Below are 24030 nucleotides of genomic sequence, written 5' to 3' on the forward strand. Positions count from 1 at the left end.
GTTAGACTGCAGTCTTTGGTTTTGGCCCAATGTTTTCAAACTGAACAACATATCGGCCTGTTCATAAACTCTCATATTCCACCTAAACAGTCCACTAAAATATGTTTCTGAAAGCATTGGAGGTGAGAAATAGGCCATGTAATTGCTGAATAACATATTTGATTCATATTTGATCTGCAAGGCCTAGTTTGAGTGTAATTCAAGTTTCATGAGCCAGGTGCAGCTGCACTGTATGAATCCATTTGCATAGAGAATATTTTATGCAACTGAGATGGACAGACCTACTCCACCCACCCCAGGAAGCATTTTTCAAAATGCATAACAGGCTTTAACAGTGAGTACAATAACTCTTTAAAGCCACAGGCCAGCTACCAAATCCAGTGAAAAGGATGGGTTGGATTGGACGAACTCCAGAAGTGTGGCTCTACTCACCTTGTGCCTCCTGTCCTGGCTCTGCTCACTGCTGGCTTCAGCCGCTGTGTAGGGCAAGCTGCTGCTCGAGGACGATGGCTCCTTGTCCCTGTCCCCAAACCAGGAGAAGGGCATGCAGGTAGGGATGGATGACACAGATTCTGAGGGTGAAAGGTTCCCGCCGGACTCCTCCAGCAAGTCTGCGGACCCCCTGAGGGATAAGAAAGCTGAATTCGCCAACTGGCCGCTGAACCACAGTCACTTCGCTGAGCTCCAGGAGGCCCCCTTGGCAATACAAGTTCTGTTTTGACATTACCACACAAGTTTACCTGCTGTCCAGGGAACCCCTGAAAGCCTCTTTGTCATGCTTCTTCCCTTTGCCACCAGACTTCCGAAGACCACTGTTGAAATGTAATGGTTTTGAAGTCATTGATTTATTAATTTGCTACCAATTATTAACCTTCATTGCTTTATTAAAGTCAAATGAAAACTCATCTCTCATTTATGGTGAAGGCTGGAAACAAAGTGGGTGAGGAATGCAAAGGACTGCCTCCAATCAACCAAGACACCATAGTTAAAATCTCTACTTATGTCATGTGATCTTTTAACAGACATGGTGAATTAAGAACTTGGTTTAATGTCTCACCCAAGAAACCCTGTTGCTACAGTAGAGAGTTAAAGCTACAACAGAGGGTCAGCTGTCAAGCAGTATATACATCAACGAATCAAACACGTCCACAGATCTATGTGACCTACCCAAAGTCAGGGAATCTTCTTTTTGGTTTTCCTGTCGATGAACTGTCATTTGCTTCATCTACAATGGAAATTAGTTGTGATTACTTTTCAGGGCAGCTCAATTTACCATGTTCTGTTGTACTGTGAGGTATAAGGCCAGACATTACCTTTTTTGTGAAAGAAGCAATCTTGTTTCTAAGAAATACAAATAATCTTTCTTGAATTTATTTTGAATTACTTAAATTGCACCCTTTGTCATTGGCACTGAGGTAAAAGCAGGCACAAAAATTATTTTGTTAGACATAACTCAAAAAACAGCAAGAAACTGAATATTTATTCAGGCTCATGAATTTCTGGTCTGCAAGGCATTAGAGGCTGTGATAAAGACCTTCAATGAAGACACTGCTTGTTGAGAAGAATCTTGGAACTGACCTTTGGCCTCCTTGCCCTTGCCCTTGGACTCTCTCTTCTTGACGTTTCGCAGGAAGCCCGAGGGAGAGTGAGGGGAGGGTGCGTCTTTGGGTGGTGACAGGGCGGGGCTGGAGCTGCTACCCGCCAACAGGGAGGGAGAGGCCAAGACCTCAGGCCTGCCCTTGGCCTGACGGCCCGCCGTCTCAGGGCCTTCGCTGTTACACTCGACCCCGGGTCCCATTATGGGCACTGGCAGGGCCAGGCTCTCCTGAATGGATCTCCTCCGCACTGGAGGCTCTGAGTCAGGGACCCCATCATCCTCATTCTGCTGGAAAGATAGCAAGACTGAGAAAGGATACCCCTGGCCAATGATCAGACAACCTCACATGCAGGCAAAGAAGGGTCAATACAGCAGACAGCAATGATTTTTATGGTTCCACTTGAGGCAAAAGCACACCTTCACTCAGCTCCATCAAGGTGTGCACAAACAAGAGGCTGAGTTCCACACATACCATCACTTCGCTGGGCAATGCCGCCCCAAATGTGTCCTTCGGCCTGCTGCGGGATGGCGGCTGGCGCTTGGCCTTCTGGGCGAGCTGCCCCTTTGCGCGGTGTGCACTGGTGTCCAGACGCTCCGTCTCAGGGACTGCATCTCCCCAGTCTGGATCTGCAGAGAAGCCAAACGGCACCTCATTACTGTTGCTCAGTCAGTCAGCTTCACAACAGCATAAATTAGGAGTCTTCATTCTACCTGTGCACATCCAATGATCTCAATTAGAGCAAAGATACTAAGGTTGTGCATTATACTGTTACTAAATTCTTAATCTACTAAACCAGCATTTAGCAAAATTCAATAGTGTTACATCCCCAGCCTCTGCTTGCCTGGGTAGTGCAGGTGGAGGTAATACCTAATTGCTTGATTGCCTCCACCTGCCTGTGGCCCAATATAAGCCTTGCAGTATGAGGCTGGGGGAGATCTTCTTTGGGGCTTCTTTTGTGTGGTTTTTAGATAGTTTGTGGTTTTTGTGGAGAGAGATCTTCGTTGGGGCTTCTTGTGTGTGGTTTGTGCTTTGTGGTATTTGTGTGGAGATCTTTTGTTTTGTGAACTTTGGGTTTTCGTTTGTTGTAGTTAGTTTGTGATTTTGTACTAATAAATGTCTGGGTTTTTGTTTATAAAATCACTTTCTGGATTGTTTTTGGTGCATTTGGACCTTGTTTGTTGCGGCCCTTCAAGCCAGCCGTAACAGATAGTTCAGAAAAACCCGCCTGACATTGCTTTCTATTGCAACAAAATGATTGGCATCCAATGGAAAATAAATACTGTGCCTTTAAGTATTGAAAGGATCATTGACACACTGGGCGTGCCTAGTGGCCTGTGAATGTGTATGTCTGTGTGGAGCTGTGAATGAGACAGCTGACTGTATAGCTCTGTATCCTCACAGAGGAAGAGAAGTTAGCTAGATATAAAGGCAGCAGTAGATCAGACTGACCATACCCAACTTGTTGAAAAGTTAAGCCCCAGAAGGGGTTAATATAAGTGGTATGCAAGTACACATGCACAGAAAAAGGCATAAAAATTTTATTGTATCTATTTTTAGGTACGTGTCTAATTTTAGGTATGCTTTTCGTTATGACATAAAATTACCATGCATCTTTTTGCCATACATGTGTACTTGTGTACCGCTTATGCCAACCCCATAACAGTTCTTTGTCTACAAAGCCAATGATAAAAGCAAACCTGACAATTTTATTACAGCACCTGTTTGCAAAAAATGATGTACGATAACAGAGATGCATGACTAGGGTAGATTAAGATATTTTGATGTCTCATCTTAACTTTATTTCTGATTTTGTGTGTTAGATATTTTGTTTAATATTTCTGAAAAGATATGTTCAATTTACATTTTATGAGAAATCTTTCATTATCACTGATTTACTGTGGTATCAATTTGGTCATCAAGGTAACAATCTTGGTATCAGTATCAAAGTAAAAATTTTGGTATTGGAGCAAACCTACAGCATACGCACATCAAAGAAAACTTTGTTAATAGTTAATGGTTATTGCCCCAAAAATAAATTGAGATGTTTACCATGCAAGTGGTTGACATTTTGACCACATGGGTCAAAATGAACTCTGGTTGCTGTTCAAACAGGTCAATTTAAAACTTGCACCCTAAAGCTGCATTGACATGATCAACTTGAAAACACTCAGCATGCCGTCAAACATTAAATTCCTATGGAGATAGCACTGATGCCCGACTTGCCAGCAACGGTAAGCAAGGCTTAGCGCACAGCGCGAAATAATGCCAAGTTGAGTTCAAATAGTTTAAGCTGTAACGATGACCTCTCGTAGAGCGTACAATCGCATCCCAGCTTTGTATGAAGCAGGCAGATGTAAAATGGAAGAACATTTTGGGATAAACCCAGGATTTTTGGTTTCACAAAGCAAGTTCACAATTTGGCCTTACACCACAGACAACCTACTATATCACTGCTTATTACAGTTTTCCAAACCAACAGCTTTACTGGTTGGATGATGTCAAGTTTCAACAGCTGGCAGCACTCAATTCAGTATGTTGTCACCAACTTGGTGTTGAACGCAGCGTTTGATGCTTGTCATGTGAAAGCGGCTTAATTCTCCCATATGTGCATGAGACGCTCTCCTCCCACACAAATTTCAAAGGGTGATGCATAATCCATATGTCATAATGTTGGGCAATACATGGTAATAGTGTGTATAATATTTAAAAAGGAAATCAAACACCAAACAAACCTGCCAGAACATACTAATATGTCAAATAAACATACTTATCCTAACTATATAAATCTGGATCTTACAGTATATTAAAACCAATCACCTTGAAAAGTGTAAAAGGAAAGAAAAGACAAATGGTCCCATGTTCCAATGGAACCAGTACTAAGGCTTCTCCTACTCATCCTGTCCCATACATCACCAGTAATTCCCCCTAAGGTGGTGTATTTTAAAAAACGATTAGGAAACATTAGCACATTCCTGATACTGATCCACACCTTAAGGGTATTTATAAAGAGCCACCAAGACTGTTTTTTTTTTAGTTTTTTTTTTTTAAAGACAGCACCACCTAGACAGACCCCTGGTTTCTGGCTTGAGATACTGTCAGGGGCATAGAGAGAATTAATATTCCAAACAGGGGGAAACCTTGGGAATTTCCTTCGCCAGAAGGAAAGTGTTTTGATCAATTCTTTTTTTTACTTTAACCCTGAGTGGAATTAAAGGTGATTTTGCTATCACACATTTTTTGTGAATTTCATTTGATTCTAGTATGGTTGAGAATGTCTTCCACTTAAGGTGCATCCATGCAAACATTTTCTTTTACACTGCTTTCAAGGTTTGTTTTAATATACTGCTCATATTCAGATTTTTATGGTTATGATAAATGTTTAGAATGTTCTGGTAGGTTCATTTGGTGTTAGATTTCATTTTTTAAATATTGCATACACTATTACCATGTATTGTCCAATATTATAGCTCATGCACCCAAGGAAGACTTAGGGTACAAGTTTTAAATTGACCTGTTTGAACAGCAACAAGGGTTCAGATGATGACCAATGAGATCGAAACATCAACCGCTTGCATGGTAAATTAAACACCATTATTTGGATTTTGGAGCATTAAGTGTTCATTATTCTTTACAAACCCAACGATCCAACATAAACAAATCAAAAGAGGTCTGTGGGCCTTTAGTATTGGACGCAAGTCCTGTATGTTCAATAACCCCGAATCAAAGTATGCTGCTGTGCATCTAGTACATCTATACATACTTCTAGATGGAACAGGCCAATGCATTAAAATCCCAGTCTAATAAGAAAGATCAGCTGACAAAGCAAGATTAATATCACAAAATGGTCTGAATTCACACTAAAATACACCTTGTTTTAAACCATCAAGGATACGTACAAAACTGATCAACAAATGACGGGTGTCTCTGCACCCTGCAATGCTGGGATAGAGATCACCTGCATCCACACATACATATACAGATGCAATCAGGGAGAAAACTTCTTGCCCTGTACTCCCAAGCAGACCTGAAAACAAAAGATTAACTTCTACCTGACAATAAGGACTCCCCCAACAGTGCATTCTTGGCCAACTCTGAGGAATCCTGGTTGCTCAATCTCCTCTCCACCACAGCGTCCAGTCCAGAGGGGGACCCCACAAGCTCTTCTGCAGTGGCTCCAGCCTCCAGCACTGCAATCTGTTGAATGCAGGTCGCTCGTGTTCAATCAACAGTACGTGAGTGTGACTCCTAACTCCCTGCCCACAATGATTCACTCTGACCCCTCATCCTGTACTTACAATGGTGAGGCATGAATCCTTACCGCTTACCCACTAAATTTCACTGTGACTCATCGCTTACCGACGATGCAATCATTACATCTTCTTTCCCGGCAATACATCACTGACTCCTTATCAATTACCCATGATGCCTCGGCAGTACTCTGTTCTTACCCTCTCCAGCAGGCCCTCGATTCGCTCTTTGTACTGCCTTTCCTGCTCCTCCAGTGCTCGCTTCAATTCCTCCTCCCTCTTCACGAAGTCAATTTCCCTAAGAATAGAGAGAAAAGTTATATGCATAAATTTATATTTAAATGATGTAATTTTCATGTCAATAATGACAATTGTTCATTTTTTAGCTTTAACAGTCAGAGGAGCTCAGGGCAGCTGGGAAAAGAGTATAACCAATCAGAGGAAACACATCCCCGGACTGATGTTGCCCTCAGGAGGTCTGTGCTCAGATAAGGACTCACTTCTGCTGGTAGTCTTTCAGAAGCTTCTTGGCCTTGTTGTACTTCTTGTCCAGGGCGTCGTGCTGGCTCTGTGTTTCTGTCAGATGCTCGTTTAGCGTTTTGCACAGCGCCTGCGCCTCCAGCCAGTACGTCTCCAGCTTCTGAATCTGTTCCTGATTCTCCTCCAGGTTCTGCTGAATCTGGGCATGCCTGGATTCCCACAATGCTTTGCTTTCTTCCGATTCCCTCAGCTGCAAAAACATTGCAGTGGCCCATTACGTAATTACACAAAACACTGCTTGAAGCACTAATACTTCATACACTACCAGTGAAGGTATATAAAGTCCCTCTAACATTTTTTATCAAGGAAAACAGAGGCAAGAAATTTATTTAGATGACTTACCCTCTCCTTCATTTGAAGGAGCTCAGCGGAGGAAATGCTGTGCTTCAGTTGGAGCTATTGGGACAATGAGTAGGAAGAGTTATTGATAATCATCTTCCACCTCAGAAAAGTTGGGATGTACTCTACATGTCACATTTTATGACATTTTATATATAGCTACTTGCTAAAATACAACATGTAACAGGTTATTTGTCAGTATTACACATTTAAAATAAGTTCATCAGAAAGGTGAGAGTATGGGTGACTTCAATCACCCTGCTATTGCCCTAATATTAATTGGGAATTGATGACAAGACAAGGAAAAAGTGAGGAAGAATTTTTAGATGTTATAAATGACCATTTTTGACACAGTATGTATGTCAGCTCACAAGACTCCAGAATTTTTTATTTTAGGTGTGCCAACTTTCACAAGATGTAAGCGGATTTAAGTAATATAGACTGGGTGCAAGTTCTTGATTGCAAGACTGTGAATGAAAAGTGGGACAGGTTTAAAGGGTTACTCCGTAATGCACATGTAAATGTTAATTTATTTCAAAGATAAGTAAAAGTAAGTTGAAAAAGCAGTCTCCCCAGTGGATGAATAAATCTATATGGATGAGTTTTAGAAAAAAGAATAAACTTTATAAGATATAAAAATGCGACAGTACTGAAAGTAATTAGGATGGATATTGCAACATGTGAGCCAAGGTTAAAAAGAACAAAGCTAAGAGGCTCTTTGAAAGGCAAATCCTAAATCCTAAATGTTTCCTTCAATACAGCAGTAGAAAAATAAAAGTTAAGGAGGTTATGTGCAGTGACAATAAAAAAGAAGCATTGCTTTATAAGCAGAAGAATATGGCTGATTACTTTGTGTAGAGTTTTACCAGAGATGATGTTAATAAGAAGCCGGAAGGCATATTCAGTAATTTTAGCAGATACAGAATCTCTTAGCAGATGTTGAGATAGGGGATAAAGAAGTACTAGATAAATTACATAAACTAAAGACAAATAAGGCAGCAGGGCCTGATGGCATATACCCAAGGGTACTCAAAGAGTTAGGTGAGACCATCTTTATACATTGGAAAGTATTTTTAGACCGTCACTAGAAACAGGAGAAATCCTCGATGACTGAAAGCAAGCTAATACCAATTATAAGAAAGGGGACCATACTGATCCAGGAAACTACAGGTCTGTCAGTTTAACTTGCATCATATGTAAAACACTGGAATCTATCTAAAATTAGAATTACTCCTTGAAAATAACATCCTAAGGGAGAGCCAGCATGGTTTTTTCACAAAGGGAAGGTCATGACAAAGGCCTGATCTTCTGGAATTCTTTGAGTAAACTACCAAGTGTTTCGACTTTAGCAAGGCTTATGTTATTATATATTTCAAATTCAAGAAAGCATTTGATGAAGTACCACATGACAGAATCATAATCAAAATGAAGACAGTAGGAATTACATAAGGCATTTCACAGTTGATTTGGAACTGGCTACAGGGATGAACACAAAGTGTAGTAGGAGGGACCTTATCTGAGCAGGGTACTGTGGGAAGTGAAGTCCCACAAGGATCAGTGCTGGGACCACTGCTCTTCCTCATTTGCATAAATTACTTTGACCGGGACATTGAAAGTAAATAATTTTTAGATGATACAAAACTGGGAGGTTCAGTTAACAGTTTGGAATCTACTAAAAACATTCAAGAAGATTTGAACAGAATCCAGAAGTGAACGGAAACCTGGCAGATGAAATTCTTATATACAGCAGCTAAATGTGAAGTTCTACATGTGGGAAATAAAAACATAAGGCAGGGCTACGTTATAGGAGGAACAAAATTGGAATGTGCTCAGTTTGAAAAAGACTTGGGAGTAATAGTTCAGCTAAGCCTTTCAGGTTTGAGGCATTGTGCTGTAGCAATAAAAAGGCCATCAGGATGCTGGGATATATAGGCAAAAGTACTGAGGCAAATCCAAGAAAGTTATACTTGGTAAATGGACTGCATTTATATAGCGCTTTTATCCAAAGCGCTTTAGAATTGATGCCTCTCATTCACCAGAGCAATTAGGGGTTAGGTGTCTTGCTCAGGGACACTTCGACACACCCAGGGCGGGGGATCGAACCGGCAACCCTCCGACTGCCAGACAACCGCTCTTACCTCCTGAGCTATGTCGCCCCATATACTTATCGAAACATATACTTCCATAACTCTGGAAAAGGTTCAAAGAAGGCCAACCAAATTGGTTCTAGGTATGAAAGAAAGTTATGAGAAAAGATTTAATCTCTTTAATGCTTAATCTCTTCTAATCTCAACTAAAAGGAGATTTAGGGGTGATTTGATTGAGGCTTTTAAATTCATAAAATGGATTAACAAAGTGAACTACAATAAATTCTTCTGGCTGAGTTCTGTTAGTAGAACAAGGGGAGCATAAATTAGTAAAAGGTAAATTCTGCACATGTGTTAGAAAGTATTTTTAAACACAGAGAATAGTCTGTGTGGAATAGCTTGCCAGGTCATGTAGTAGATACAGAAATTCTGGGGGTTTTCAAGACCAGCCTTGATACAGTGCAAGATACTATCTAGTTTGTAGGTAAACCAAGCACTAGGTACAATTTAGTGGCAAGACAATGGCAAGTATTGCTGGGCTGAATGGCCTGAATGACCAGATTTAATGTGATGTACAGTGATGAGGTGCCAGTATACTCAAAACTAAACAGAACCTTTGGAGCAAAACAACGTTTCGAACAAGAAACAAACAAGTGTTTTGACACAACCATTTTTTTGTGTATGGTAGGCTCCATACGTAATAGCCGCCTCTGGTAATGATGTACTGTATTCTGCGGAGGGACATAAAATGAAGAACATGAGGTTGTATTGAGTATATAGACAACGGTGTTTGGGGACATGTTCATCAGAGGTTCTTTTTCAAATAAGTTCTTTCATTGTTTCGAGTACACTGCTTACATTAAGACAATGGTGCACTTAAAAGAAATGGTCTGATCATTTGAAATACCTCTTTGAATTTGAATCGAAGGTGTGTGGAGTCCATATTGGATGGTAAAAACATGTCTTCGTCCTCGGGGAGATCCAGCACCTCCGCCGGTCTCCTGGAAAAGCTTGACCTCAGAACCTCCTCCTCCTCACCATCCTCATCCTCATAGCGTTCATCCTGCAACAGACACATTGAATGTGGAGGAGACAAAATGGACTCTGGGTGCACGTGAGGACACTTGCACACGGAGCCAAGTGCCAGAAAAGGCGCATTATTTCCATTATACCCAAATATTACTCAACACGCCCGCAGTGAAACAGCTGGGATTTTGCAGTCAAGTACAGCCTGCTTATCAAAGCCTTTGCAGGCCAGAACAGTGGCCTTGTAGAAATCAGGGACACTTTCCTTTTTTCCTTTGTTTGGCTTATCAGCAAACGACAATGGTCCAAATTCACCCCCACATTAAATTTGTCACCACACAACGGCAGTGAATGAAACATGGGCTTCATACAACAGACAAAACTACAGGCCGCTTGTTCAGAGACATTTCATTCCCCGGTGAAAAATTCACAGAAGTGCGTTCCCGTCTTTCTAAAGATTTGAAGATGTGCTTTGAGGCATCTGGTCCTTGGTACATACCTCGTCATGCAAAGGCTTTTAGGCTGGAAATACTTTTGATACGGAAACATTGTAAAACTGAAAGAAGTCAACATCATGGCTACTCATTTCTTGCAACATGCCATTACCTCCAAGAGCACAATAAATAACAGCTTGCTTAGCACCTGTTTGGAGTCATTTTGACTGAGCTGGACCTTAAAACTGGTAGAGAAAAGCTGATCTGGTATAGCCCGACCGCAGGCGACATGAAGTCCATACTGACAACAGGTACCCCTGCTGCTGACTGAGCCCTGGAGTGACTGTGCTGCACATACCCCACTTAGCTCAGGAGTGGCTGTGCTGCACATACCCCACTCAGCTCAGGAGTGGCTGTGCTGCACATATCCCACTCTGCTCAGGAGTGGCTGTGCGGCACATATCCCACTCAGCTCAGGAGTGGCTGTGCTGCACATACCCCACTCAGCTCAGGAGTGGCTGTGCTGCACATATCCCACTCAGCTTAGGAGTGGCTGCGCTGCACATACCCCACTCAGCTCAGGAGTGGCTGTGCGGCACATACCCCACTCTGCTCAGGAGTGGCTGTGCTGACATACCCCACTCAGCTCAGGAGTGGCTATACTCACATACCCACTCAGCTCAGGAGTGGCTGTGCTGCACATATCCCACTCAGCTCAGGAGTGGCTGTGCTGCACATACCCCACTCAGCTCAGGAGTGGCTGTGCGGCACATACCCCACTCTGCTCAGGAGTGGCTGTGCTGCACATACCCCACTCAGCACAGGAGTGGCTGTGTGCCATACCCACAGCTCAGGAGTGCTCCACTACCCTAGCTCAGGAGTGGCTGTGCTGCACATATCCCACTCAGCTTAGGAGTGGCTGCGCTGCACATACCCCACTCAGCTCAGGAGTGGCTGTGCGGCACATACCCCACTCTGCTCAGGAGTGGCTGTGCTGCACATACCCCACTCAGCTCAGGAGTGGCTATGCTGCACATACCCCACTCAGCTCAGGAGTGGCTGTGCTGCACATATCCCACTCAGCTCAGGAGTGGCTGTGCTGCACATACCCCACTCAGCTCAGGAGTGGCTGTGCAGCACATACCCCACTTAGCTCAGGAGTGGCTGTGCTGCACATAGCCCACTCAGCTCAGGAGTGGCTGTGCTGCACATACCCCACTCAGCTCAGGAGTGGCTGTGCTGCACATACCCCACTTAGCTCAGGAGTGGCTGTGCTGCACATACCCCACTCAGCTCAGGAGTGGCTGTGCGGCACATACCCCACTCAGCTCAGGAGTGGCTGTGCTGCACATACCCCACTCAGCTCAGGAGTGGCTGGACAGTCTGGTATACCCCTCAGCCCTCAGACCTCTGGTCAACTTTGGTCATTCACCTCTTCTGTAGAGTGGTCATACGGATCATCCAAGCGCTGCTGCTGTTGGCTCCTCTCCTGCTCCAGTGTTTCACTTATGAGACGAGCCACCTCACTTTGTGTCCCAGGCTTCTCCCGACCAATCAGGAAGCTGTGTGGGGGCAGACGGAGGGCTTAGCTAGGAGAAGCTTCCTTCTGAAACAAGCCCTATCCACACCTCAGAAAAACACTCTGACACACTGCAGTTCTCCCGCAGCACTGAGATATTGACTCATGTCAAGTGCATGTGTGTGGACTTAATTTACCTATGGTAAACCATTAACAGACTGCTCTCTCTGAAAGGCAGCCTGAAGTGAAATGCAACCAGGCACAAAAACAAGCCCTGCTTTCTAAAGTTGAAGTTTCAGATGTGCTTTACTCAATTCAGCTTTTTTTCAGAGGGACAACAAGCAATCTTCAAGAAATTAACCAACGTTAGCTATAATCTAATTCACATATGTAGTCCTGGGCAGGTAATGAGTAAATGGCTTTAACACTAGAAAGGCCGCGTTTTTTTACTACCTTCTACTGCCTTGATGCCCAGTGGCGTCAGGCTGATCCAGCATTACTACAGCATCAATTCCTGCACCCACAACGACCTAATTTCATAAAACTTATAAAAACCATACGTTGTAAAACAATTTGCTATAGGACACAAAAGTATCAATTTCAGCATTTTTATTTCTAAATTATAGCAGGTTTGTTAAATAGTCTAAGGGAAAACCTATCAAGGTGTATCACATGCACACCGAGTAAAGTGCTAAAATGTGCAAAACAAGGCAAAACACAAAATGAAAAAAGCAGATTAAAAAAAAAAAAAAAAATTGTACTTTGTATTTAAGTAATTGCTTCAGTAAATTAATTCAGCTCGCTTCACCCTTCCCCTGCTCCCACCATTTGGAGTGCACTTTTACACACACACTGTCTCTCTCCTCTTACTAATCAATTCCACAAGGAACTAACAACTTTGGTTGTTTGTGTGAGCAGGGACCACACACCAATTGACTGCATTTCACACAGGTATCTTCGGCCAAATTCGCAGTTTCAGTGAAAAACTGAGTATATTGAGGGTGTTATCTTCACGGAATTATAAACATTCATTTCTAGAACACCCTCAATTATTGATCCCCACACTGAAGTTAATCAAAGTAAATCATCTTCATTAAATGACTGCAATGAATTAATTTTGTGTGATTATATGTGCAAAATTAGTCGCAGTAGCGTTTAATCAAAGTGTCAGTCATTCAGTTGCTGAATTGCGTGCCGGTGTGGCCTTACTAGTGTTAATGTCCTTGTTTCTCATGACACAGATATTCATACTCCAGACCTTCTATTTGTTCTGTGAAAGACTGGATTTCCTCGCTGCCCACAACCCATAAATACAGGCAATATTGATGAGTTAGGCAGTTAGTTGATGACCATTCCACTTTTTAACAGCTAGGAAGAAGTACCAAAACTCACCAGACAGTGCCTTTGGTGTTCTTCAGGACAGTGGCGGCAAAAAGCTGCGTGACCCCCACCAGGCTGGTGGAGTCTACCTCCACTATCTGGTCATTCACTTGGATGCTAGGCAGGCGAGACAATGGATGCATATTAGAGAGACCTGCAGCATACCTCTGGAAGTTGCCACTGTGACTGAAAAATGCTCACCAGTACGGCAAAGACAGTATTTCTGTGTTTTTCAATACGCTATGAACCTGCATTGCTACATTGATATTATTCACGGACCAGGGAAAAGTACAACACTCGGCTGTGCTTAAGTTGGCAACCTGACAGAGAGCTCTACTTCACAAGGAGCTATTGCATATATTTTATTCTGCATTTGCCGAATGATATAAATACACCCAATTGTTTAGGAATGGCATTCTGAGATCTGTAGAGACCCCTATTGGTAAAGTCTGACAGCAGGCAAGATTCTGGGTCGCATCAAGGGAAACAGAGCAGGTACCTCTTCCTCATAGATCATCCTGTTTAAACACATTTTTGTTTGTTAGCTTTAAAAGCTCATGCTGTAAAACCAAAGGGGAGTATAGGCGGACACATCTGGAAAAAGATATTGCGCTCCTCACCGTCCATCTTTCTGGGCTGCTCCTCCCTCTGTTATGGTCTTGACGAATATTCCCAGCTTCTCCAGGCCCTGGTCAGCACCCACTCCCATCCCAATAATGCTGATGCCCAGGCCGTTGTCTCCTGCTTGTGAGGAAGAGGATGGCAGAGAATATGAAGATCAGGGTACTGTATAGTGTGAGGTATAGGAGGGCAGTTATTGTGAAAAGCAGGTGTGTGAAAATAAGAATGGGAGGGATCAGTGTGAGGTAGAGGTGTGCGGTGAATGTGAGGTACAGCAGTGTGGTTAGTGTGAGGTAGAGCAATGTGGTTAGTGTCAGGTAGAGGAATGTGGATAGTGTGAGGTAGAGGAGTGTGGTTAGTGGGAGGTAGAGGGGTGTGGTTAGTGTGAGGTAGAGCAGTGCAGTTAGTGTGAGGTAGAGGAATGTGGTTAGTGTGAGGTAGAGGAGTGTGGTTAGTCTGAGGTGGAGCAGTGTGGTTAATGTGAGGTAGAAAAGGGAGCTTAGTGTGAGGAAAAGCAGTGTGATTAGTGTGAGGTAGACAAGGGATTTTAGTGTGAGGTAGAGCAATATGGTTAATGTGAGGTAGAGCAGTGTGGTTAATGTGAGGTAGAGCAGTGTGGTTAGTGGGAGGTAGAGGAGCGTGGTTAGTGTGAGGTAGAGCAGTGTAGTTAGTGTGAGGTAGAGAAGTGGGGTTAGTGTGAGGTAGGGCAGTGTGGTTAGTGTGAGGTAGAGCAGTGTGGTTAGTGGGAGGTTGAGGAGCGTGGTTAGTGTGAGGTAGAGCAGTGCTGTTAGTGTGAGGTAGAGCAGTGTGGTTAGTGTGAGGTAGAGCAGTGTGGTTAGTGGGAGGTTGAGGAGCGTGGTTAGTGTGAGGTAGAGCAGTGCTGTTAGTGTGAGGTAGAGCAGTGTGGTTAGTGTGAGGTAGAGAAGTGGGATTAGTGTGAGGTAGAGGAGCATGAGTGAAAGTAAGGAAAGGGGAGTTACAGTGAAGAAGTGGGTTGTTTGAGTGATGTAATGGAGTGTGGTTGGAGTAAATATTATGGAGCAAGCTACTTTTTACTCTAGCACTAAGATTAAATATAGTTTAAAACTTTCAAAGACTATTTTTATTACTAAAACAGTACTAAAAACAAAATTCTGAAGACTCTGGGTCAGATGAAAATTGAAAGATGAAAAACTTTTTTCCAATTGAATACATTTACGTTTATATGGACACACAATTGTGGAAGCTCTTGACAATGAATATGAAGCACCAGTATTTGACCTATGGCCAGTTCAGACCTTAAGACTATATATACCAATGACACTGCTTACTAATAAACTGATGCATTTATTTGAACTTTTAGTACAGCCTTTCATTAGATTTTGGCAACCTTCCATGACTTTCCATACCCAGTGAAATATTCCCACCCTCCAGAGCTTCTCAGGATGAAAATATTTGAAATGATTTCCATGGAATGTGGGAACCCTGTCTGCTGCAATGTTACCCACCCTTTTCAATCTCCACCGGAAACACGTCCATCTTCTCAACCCTCTTCTCCAGCTCATACTCGGCCGATGCTGCCACAGGGTCCACCTCATCATTGCGTCGATCATAATCCTCGTTTGAGTAGGTGCTGAAAACCTGCAGTGAATGGAGGACAATGACACCATTCCAAATTAATAGCAGACAGATATGAACCCTTTATGCCCACATTCACTCAACTATCCACATTTACCACTGGACTGAACCATATCAATCTGAGCCTATGTTCTCCAACTCGGTCCTAGTCAGTACCTCATGTGTATGCTGACTTTTGTTGCAGTCAATCTCTTGCTTAGGTTGTTGGAAACATTTAAATTATTTCATAATTTTTCCTTAATCTTATTAACAGAATGTAGGTTCGACCCATTATCACTGAGCTCTTGAGTTCTGCTAATGGTTAGTTTTTGTGGCTAGGTGTCCACACTTTTAAAAATTAGGAGCCTATTGATTCATCTGTTTTTAATTTGATCAGTTCCTTTTACTGCTTTTTATGTAATTATATGCAATGCAGCACAATAAACACAATGTGAATAGGGGACTTCTATTTTTCATGGCATGCATAGCTATTCCTGATATGATATGTGACTGAAAATAAATAATCCTTTAAAACGTGTAAGAAAATTGAACAGCTTGTTAAAATTCTGAGAATGCAGTTGTGGTTGGAATGAAAACCAGCATACACAAGAGTTTGAAAACTACTGGCCTATGCGGCTATGTTCAGATTTGCTATGTTACAGGCAGCATTGCGGCATTAGGTAATATGAACTGAACAGCAGATATGGAGGGTTTTCCAGATGCAGAGAAAACAATTTGGTCTCACCCTGAGAAAAGTATCCAGGCCTGATATTGAATTACAGAATATGACATAATGCAGTTCACATCAAGTGCACATTTTAGCAAGAATGGAAGAATGATTTTTTGGAATAAATAACTGCACATTCACTGGACCTACAAATATTAACAGGAAAGAGTTTGCCAATAATACCCTGCCCACAGTGATCCTGTGATTGCTAAACATTAACCAAGTCACGGGCAGCTAACAAGTTCATTTTGCCACACAGAGATCAGGCTGATTCATATTTTACATGTTTTTTCATTTATTCAAAGTGAAAGAAGCTATTGTATGATGTTCTGTGGAGTGGGGAGGGCTCTGGGTCCCAAAGGTTTACAGCAAAACAAACCTGCCGGTGCAGGTGCCACCGTCCGACTGCTTGGTGACATTGGTAAAACAGCACCGTTACAAGATAGTGAGATTTTATTAAGGTTTAAACTATCTGCCAATTACCCATCATTTTATCTGCCTGCCAAAGGGAATCTGAACCGCAATCAACTCTGGGTCAGCTCAAGTTTAAGGATGAAGAGTGATTCCCTTGTTCAGAAGACAGATGCGTGGCATGGCTTTAAGTAGGCCAAGTGGAAAAGTAGGCCATAGCTGTGGGAACACACAAGCGCTATGCACTGGAGACCACTACATAGAGGTGACAGGTTCTGCCTCTTGCTCCAGAAATAAGATGAAGGCAAACGTGATTAAACCAAGCGCCATGTCCTGCAGTGTGCACACAGAGCTACTTTTAGGGGGGCTTTTAGGTTCCAGGTGCAGTCGTTCATTCAAGGGTCTCCCTTGTCTGAATCAGCAAGATATTGAAAGAGTCACCGGGGTGCATAAAATGCGCCTCCCTTGATCGCCCATCTCAGTGTGCTGTTCTGTAGTACTGGCCTATGGTCATTTGGAAACGCATTATTAAGAGCTTTTTGAAGCTGCACACTGCTTTGGGACAAGCTAGAGCCATGGCCTAAATTGCTCTCTCCAGCTCTGATATTTATAGAGGCCCCTCTGTACAAAAAGAAAGCTCTGAAGCAGAATTAAATGAATTGTGAAAAGGGTTGTTCTGGGAAAAGTCAGATTCGTTTATATTTAGAAGACAGGACTCAAAGATGGGCAGATGTCACAGCTGAGATTATAAACCCTATAGTCACCTTTGTTATCCTCTGCTTGAATTCAGTGGTGGTGGTTGGGGGGGAGGTCGTGTATGACATCACAATAACAGCAATTTCTCCTTATATGGCATGAGCTGTGATCTCATGCATTCCACACAGTTTGCAGCTTGCCTGCTTGTACCTCTGCATGTGCAAGACTATTCTATGTTTCCCATAGATATTTTTATTTTACTGGGTGGTGGTGCGGAGGCAGGGCAGAATAAGAGTTGGGAGTTGGGGGGTGTCGGCAATCAGTGGGCGTTGCTAACAGAAATAATCCACAAAATACAAAAATCTTTTTGGCGGGGGCAAATCTATTTGGTTGAGCTGTGCAAATAAAGTCAATGTATGGGAATCACTGCTATACCAAAATAGAAAGTCACAGCAATGGAGGGACACCTGTATCTACCCCCCGTACCCTCGCTTTCTCACTCTACACAGTCTTCCTTAAAGAACTTCACAGCTGGCTAAGACCTCTGCCAGAGAAATGCATAGAACTGGCCTATTCATTCTCAGGACACAGAGTGCATACAAATGCCACAGTCCTCTGCTGTGACTCTGCATTCTGGCTGTCTTACCAGGACTCATTTCATCCCCCTCATCAGCTTGAATTTCCAAAGAGCTCCCCAGATGTACAAATGTTTTCTTTGTTTTTATTTATTAAAACCTCAGTTTTAGCCATTGTTTGTTGTCTGTGGAGTTTGTTGTCTGTGGAATCGGTGAGTGAACTACAGGATTCATTTGGAATCTCTAGTAGAGAAAGAGGGGTGATGTAATACAGTAAACATTTCCGCTAGACAGCTGAGTTTGAGTTCTGGATCCTGGAGCATGTCAGGACTTGAGCAACCAGGCAGGGCTCCACAGACAATGAAACCTGGGGCGATGCCTACAGATATCAGGTTAGTCACAGACATGAAAAGACAGGGTAATGACTTCCGATCTCAGGTCAGTCACAGACACTAAAACCTTGGGTGATGCCCACTGATCTCAGGTCAGTCACAGAAAGGAAAAGACTGGGTAATGACCACTGATCTCAGATCAGTCACTGCCTCTGAAACCTGGGGTCAGAGGGACCAGTAGTGAGCACATCTAAAGGTGAAAACCCTTTACACATAAACACATCACACCGCTGAAATGGATTCTCTCCACCCCACACACAGAAATAAAAAACCAGCCTTTGACCTGCAGCCTCATTTGAGCTCAGGACGTCCTAACCACAGGCCTGAATCTCTGTCACCGTTTCAGTCTTATAGCCCTTTGCACTGTTCAGCCATTTATTTCAGACACAGACACTGTTACAAATAACTCACCATTAATAGTGAGGCAGGACACTCTGACACGGAGATAAACCAATCCTAACCAGACATGCAGATGCACTGTGTTATTAAGAACATATGGAGAAGAACATACACTTTTGAGTAACATTAGCATACAAACTGAGCACAGATCTGAAAATACTCTGATTCTTACACGCTGCAGCATGTAGCCTATGTTCAGCAGTGCTCTTCAAAAGGGCCTGTTTCCAATCACGGACTTCCTGCTATAGCACCACGCGTCATCACTGGTCAAGTATAGTTTAAACATTAAAAAGGAACAGATATGGAAGTCCCCATAATAACATGGGTTTAATAATATGGATTTGATTTCTGGTAGCCGGGTTATTTGAAAGTGCAAATGTTTTTGTGTTGCCGCATGTGTGAGCAGTTTGGGAGCTGGAGCAGCCCCCCAAAGCCAAAAGCTGGCCCTCTCCTCACACTTTTTTTGTTTGACTTTCCTGTTGCCATGGAATAATCCAGAAATTACAAACAATGTTCTTTTCTTTGCTGAAACTCTATAGTCATGCCAGGGTCTTCTGCAAAATGGAGGCACAAAAACCAACCTGTTTATTAGTGTCTAGGAAGCATCGTGCAGGTCAGACATCTGGGATTTTGAACACCCTGGGTCTCTGTGCCGAGATCCCCAACAAGACTGGATGGGCGATGTCACTGACTCACCTCCGAAAGAGAGCATTTAACAGTGAGCGTCAGGCCTATTACATGAATACAAAAAGGAGTTTAATTTTTGAATACCCAATGTCAAAAAATAATCTCTTCTCATAGTGGAGTAATTACAGGCTTCAGTTTTTTTTGTTGTTTTTCTTTTTTTTACTGGGAAGCGGGAACTAGTGTGGGCGAAGAAACTGCAGCGGCATGTACTTTTCCATGTTCTCCAAGGCCAGGGAGACCTCCTAACGGAACGAATGAGCTCCATGCCCAGGTCCATGCCCGGGTCCATGCCCAGCTCTCCCCACTGTGGAGGGCAGCCGGCCATGCAGGCTTTACCCCCACCTTCCCCTCCCCCACCGCCAAAACGAGCCAACTGCAGGAAATTAGTCAGCAGCTTCAAGGGAAGTTGACTGGAGTGCTTTGGACCAGAACCGTTAAATGTAATACGAGCAGGCCCACAAAGAAGAGTGCTGCAGGAGTGGGCCTGGAGCCTGAGGCCCAGAGCCTAGCATGGGTCACACAGTAAGCATGAAAGAAAGCTAGGCTAGCTAGGAGCTAGGACTAGGGCCATCAACTGGCATGAAACTGAGTTTGCATTTGCTAAATTTGATATGAATTTGAATGTATTCAAATAATGTAACTTACATAAATATGTATATTGTTGGGTGCAATATGTATAATCTAGGCCTAAGCTTTAATGTCCACAAGGGTGTAGCATAACACAATAGGACAATGACAACATTGTTCAAAATGCTTTAGTCACACATTACGCAGTAGTAGGTCTACACTGTATTAAGTACCATTCATAGAATTGTTCAATTTCTTCAAATAACGAAACTGACCAACAGTTTCAACAAATGAACCCAGCCAATAAATCACATTTTGTCTCAACGATATAAGTCACGATGACTCAGAATTAAAGCACAAACCAGGATGGCACAATAGCCCATAAATGCATTGTTGCTGGTATTGCAGCCATGATGACATAAAAAATAAATGCATTGAGATAACAAGAGCAGAACGCAGCAACCGACTCTGTTAACCTACACTCTATTAAAGCAACAATTATCTACTCCAGTTCTGTGCCATATCACATAAAAGAAAGACTGCAACAGCTAGCAACAGAAGGGCTAGGCTGCTCCTTTTCCCTGGCTAAGATTATATTTTATTGCCTTGTTGGCAAATGCGGAAGTTGACAGGAGCCTTGTCCCAACAGCTCCGAAGTTCATTGATAAACATGTTGGCGCTGGGTTGCACAAACCATGCAAAAAATGGTGTGGAGGATAAGCAAACATGCTTCACCACCCTTGTGTGCAGCCGTTTAAGGATCTCTGCGGTGTGTGGACTGCCAACAGGTCTGACAGGTTTTGTGACCAAATGGCTCTTTGTAATCCACGTCAAACATCCACTTTTCTCCTCCACTCGTGTGGCAGATGAACTACATTTAAGGACCATTACTGCAATAACTTTACTTCACATTCATGCTGATATGAGCTTAACAATTAAAAAGAATAATTGTATTTTGTGTCACCTGACATTTTCTCTTTGGGAGAAAATGTATTGATTTAAACAGTCCAACAGTTTGAGCTCTACTGAGATAGGCTATATCCGGGTACTGGTGCAGATACAGTCAGCAATGTGTAATAGGCACGTATGTGGAGCCAGCGAGGGGGGAAAAAATCCTGTGTCTGTCACCGATCTGAATAGGGACCCTTCACAGATCAAGCTAGCTATCATTGTTATTTTATTTAATGTCCCCAAATTACACTGAATTGTTGTTTCCTAAAGACCAGCAAAGGTACACTATCGCCAGGTTGCCCACAGACGGATGTTTTTTTTGCTATTTTCAAATAATAATGTGTGCCCGCATTGTCTCATGCCAGTTTACCCGATAAATAAACAGTTTGAGACAAAGATCTAGTTGTCACAAACAAATACATATTTAAATTGTAAGGTCAGCTAACCTAAGTTTACTACCCATAGATGGACACCCCCATTCAAATCCTGCGAGAGAGTATAAGGTCAACTCTACCGATATCATCGCCAGTGCCGAATTGGCCTGTTTTATGCACTTGGACAGGGTGACATTTATTAAAACACTTCGTAATATGCCCATATATGTTTGGATGGACATGAAGGTAGTTTAATTACTCTAAATACAGGACAACTACTTTTTTGCCCATGTCTTTTTGAAATTTTCAATGAAAAGGACGGAACATACGCCACAAGGAAGCGTGTCCGGATTTGGCCAACCTGATGATACAATTAGTGGTTTTGGCTATTTCAGCCACACCCATTGCAAATAGGTGTATAAAATCAAGCATACAGCCATACAATCTCCATAGACAAACATTAGCAGTAGAATGTGTCATACTGAAGAGCACAGAGACTTTTAACATGGCACTGTCATTGGATTCCACCTCTCCAAAAAGTCAGTTTGTCAAATTTCTGCCTAGCGAGAGCTGCCCCAGTCAACTGTAAGTGCTGTTATTGTGAAGTGAAAATGTATAGGAGCAACAACAGCTGTCACGAAGCGGTAGGCCATACAAACTCACAGAATGGGACCACCGAGTGCTGAAGCGTGTAGTGTGTCAAAATTTGAGCCCGACCGATATATCGGTTTGGCCGATATATCGGCCATTATTTTACTTTTTTGACAACGTCGGGATCGGCAGTTATGCAGCCGATGTGTCCCGATTTTTAAATAAGTATAATAAACAAAAAAAAACATTGATTATTTATCTGTACTTGTCTGTTCGAATGTTGTAATTGCTATTTACTAGAATTATCCAGTAGAGGGAGCTCTAATACAAGTGTGAACTGCAGTAGCTGACGCGCTACTTCTGTAATAAGACGTTTGTCACTCGTGCCTCATCCAATATTCTCCACTGCAAGACTTGTCTGCACAGATTCGATTGCCGCAATAAAGGTATGTACATTTAGTGAAAGTTTTTAATTAAATGCGTTTATGCGACCACTATGTTTATCAATCCTCATTATCAAGCGAGCGAGCTAACATATTTGGTTCACTTTAGCAAGTTAGCTGGCTAGCAAGCCTTTATGAAGTGGCAGTGAGCACATAAGCAGCGTAGGATCTACATTTCCAGAGGACATCGCTGTATTCTCAAATAAATAACCAGCCAAAATAAAATGGTGATTGAATGTATCACACGTTTGTTTTTTATCTGAGATAATGATATTAGCTACTATATGATGCTGTGTCAATAGCCAACGCGTTATTGCAAGCGAGTGTGTCATCTAGTCACGTGTCATCGTAGCAAGCTAACCAGACAGTAAAAACGCCGATAAAACACTTCTAAGGGGTATCATTTTAAGCCATGTTATCTAGCTTTGTCATGATAACATGAGAGAAGGATTGCTGTTGGAGAAGTGAATCAACCAACACTTAGCACGGGTAACCTGCACGAAAGCGCATTGTAGTTTTTTTCACCACCGAATTCTTATGGACAAGACTCACGTTACGTATTTCATCCAGTCAATTTAGTTTCACTTGATTCACTCTTTAGCTCCGCTAGATAAAGTCTTACTCTTTGAGATCATGTAGTAGGAATAAAATAAGAAAATATAATTCATTTAACTTACTGAGAATAAATAATAAGAAATAACGAGGCTATGTCAACAGCTAGCTAATGCGTTATTGCAAGTTTGTGTGTCATCTAGTCACGCGTCAGAGCGCATTGTAGTTTTTTTCACCACCGAATTCTTATGGACAGGGAAGCCCGCTAGATAAAGTCTTACTCTTTGAGATCATGCAGTAGGAATAAAATAAGAAAATATAATTCATTTACTGAGAATAGATACTAAGAAATAATAATAACAAATTAATAACAACAATAATAATAATATTCATAAAAATACATGTTTGAAACTGCAAATTTTTTTTAATGAATTTTTTTATAGATGGCTGGAAAAGAAAGGAGTAAAAGCAACGTGTGGAGCTATTTTGAATTCACACCACTTGAAGATGGTGTTAATATATATATTTAATTTAATATCATCATTTACATTTTTTATCTATCAAAAAGTTCTTTGTGTGTTTATTTTTATTTATTTGTTTGCTTATAAGTTAAATGTTCTCAAATATAGAAACTTTGATAAAATATAAGTTTTATAAATTGATTTGAAAATGTTGCACTTTTTGACAAAATATCGGTCAAAACATCGGTAATTGGTGGGCTAGGACTCTCCAAAATCGGGATCGGCATCGGACCCAAAAATCTGGCATCGGTCGGGCTCTAGTAAAAATCATCTGTCCTCAGTTGCTACACTCACTACAGACTTCCAAATTACCTCTGGAAACAAAGTCAGCACAAGAACTGTTCTTCAAGAGCTTCTTGAAATGGGTTTCCATGGCCAAGCAGCCGTACACAAGCCCAAGATCACCATGCGCAATGCCATGCGTCAGCTGGAGCGGTGTAAAGCACTTTGCCATTGGAGCATGGTCTCTGGAGTGCTGAATCATGCTTCACTATGTGCCAGTCTGCCAGACAAATCTGGGTTCGACGAAATGCATAGTGCCAACTTTACTGGCCCAAATACTGCCAATTGTAAAGTTTGGTGAAGGAGAAATAATGGTCTGGGGCTGTTTTTCATGGTTTAGGCTAGGCCCCTTAGTCCCAGTGAAGGGACAATCTAAATGCTACAAGGACATTCTAGAAAATTGTGTGCTTCCAACTTTGTGGCAACACTCTGGTAAAGGCCCATTCCTGTTTCAGCATGACAATGCCCCATGCTC

General features: G+C 42.3%; 1 protein-coding gene across 4 annotated transcripts in view; it reads right to left on the minus strand.

Moving 5' to 3' along the window:
* ppp1r9ala (protein phosphatase 1 regulatory subunit 9A-like A) overlaps positions 1–24030 on the minus strand; it is a 62899-nt gene that overhangs the window by 8834 nt on the left and 30035 nt on the right. For 3 of the 4 annotated variants that reach the window (XM_064327198.1, XM_064327195.1, XM_064327197.1), the window contains exons 3-16: positions 15279–15411; positions 13791–13911; positions 13183–13287; positions 11704–11833; positions 9719–9874; positions 6728–6781; positions 6346–6575; positions 6047–6143; positions 5648–5792; positions 2070–2224; positions 1579–1885; positions 1168–1225; positions 741–812; positions 433–622 (exon numbers count right to left, since the gene is read on the minus strand). In XM_064327198.1, coding sequence (XP_064183268.1) covers positions 433–622; positions 741–812; positions 1168–1225; positions 1579–1885; positions 2070–2224; positions 5648–5792; positions 6047–6143; positions 6346–6575; positions 6728–6781; positions 9719–9874; positions 11704–11833; positions 13183–13287; positions 13791–13911; positions 15279–15411 — 1953 coding nt within the window. The remainder of the gene's footprint in view (positions 1–432; positions 623–740; positions 813–1167; positions 1226–1578; positions 1886–2069; positions 2225–5647; positions 5793–6046; positions 6144–6345; positions 6576–6727; positions 6782–9718; positions 9875–11703; positions 11834–13182; positions 13288–13790; positions 13912–15278; positions 15412–24030) is intronic. The other variant, XM_064327196.1, reaches the window with a different exon arrangement.

This window comes from Anguilla rostrata, chromosome 3, assembly GCF_018555375.3.
Source record: "Anguilla rostrata isolate EN2019 chromosome 3, ASM1855537v3, whole genome shotgun sequence".
NCBI lineage: Eukaryota > Metazoa > Chordata > Actinopteri > Anguilliformes > Anguillidae > Anguilla > Anguilla rostrata.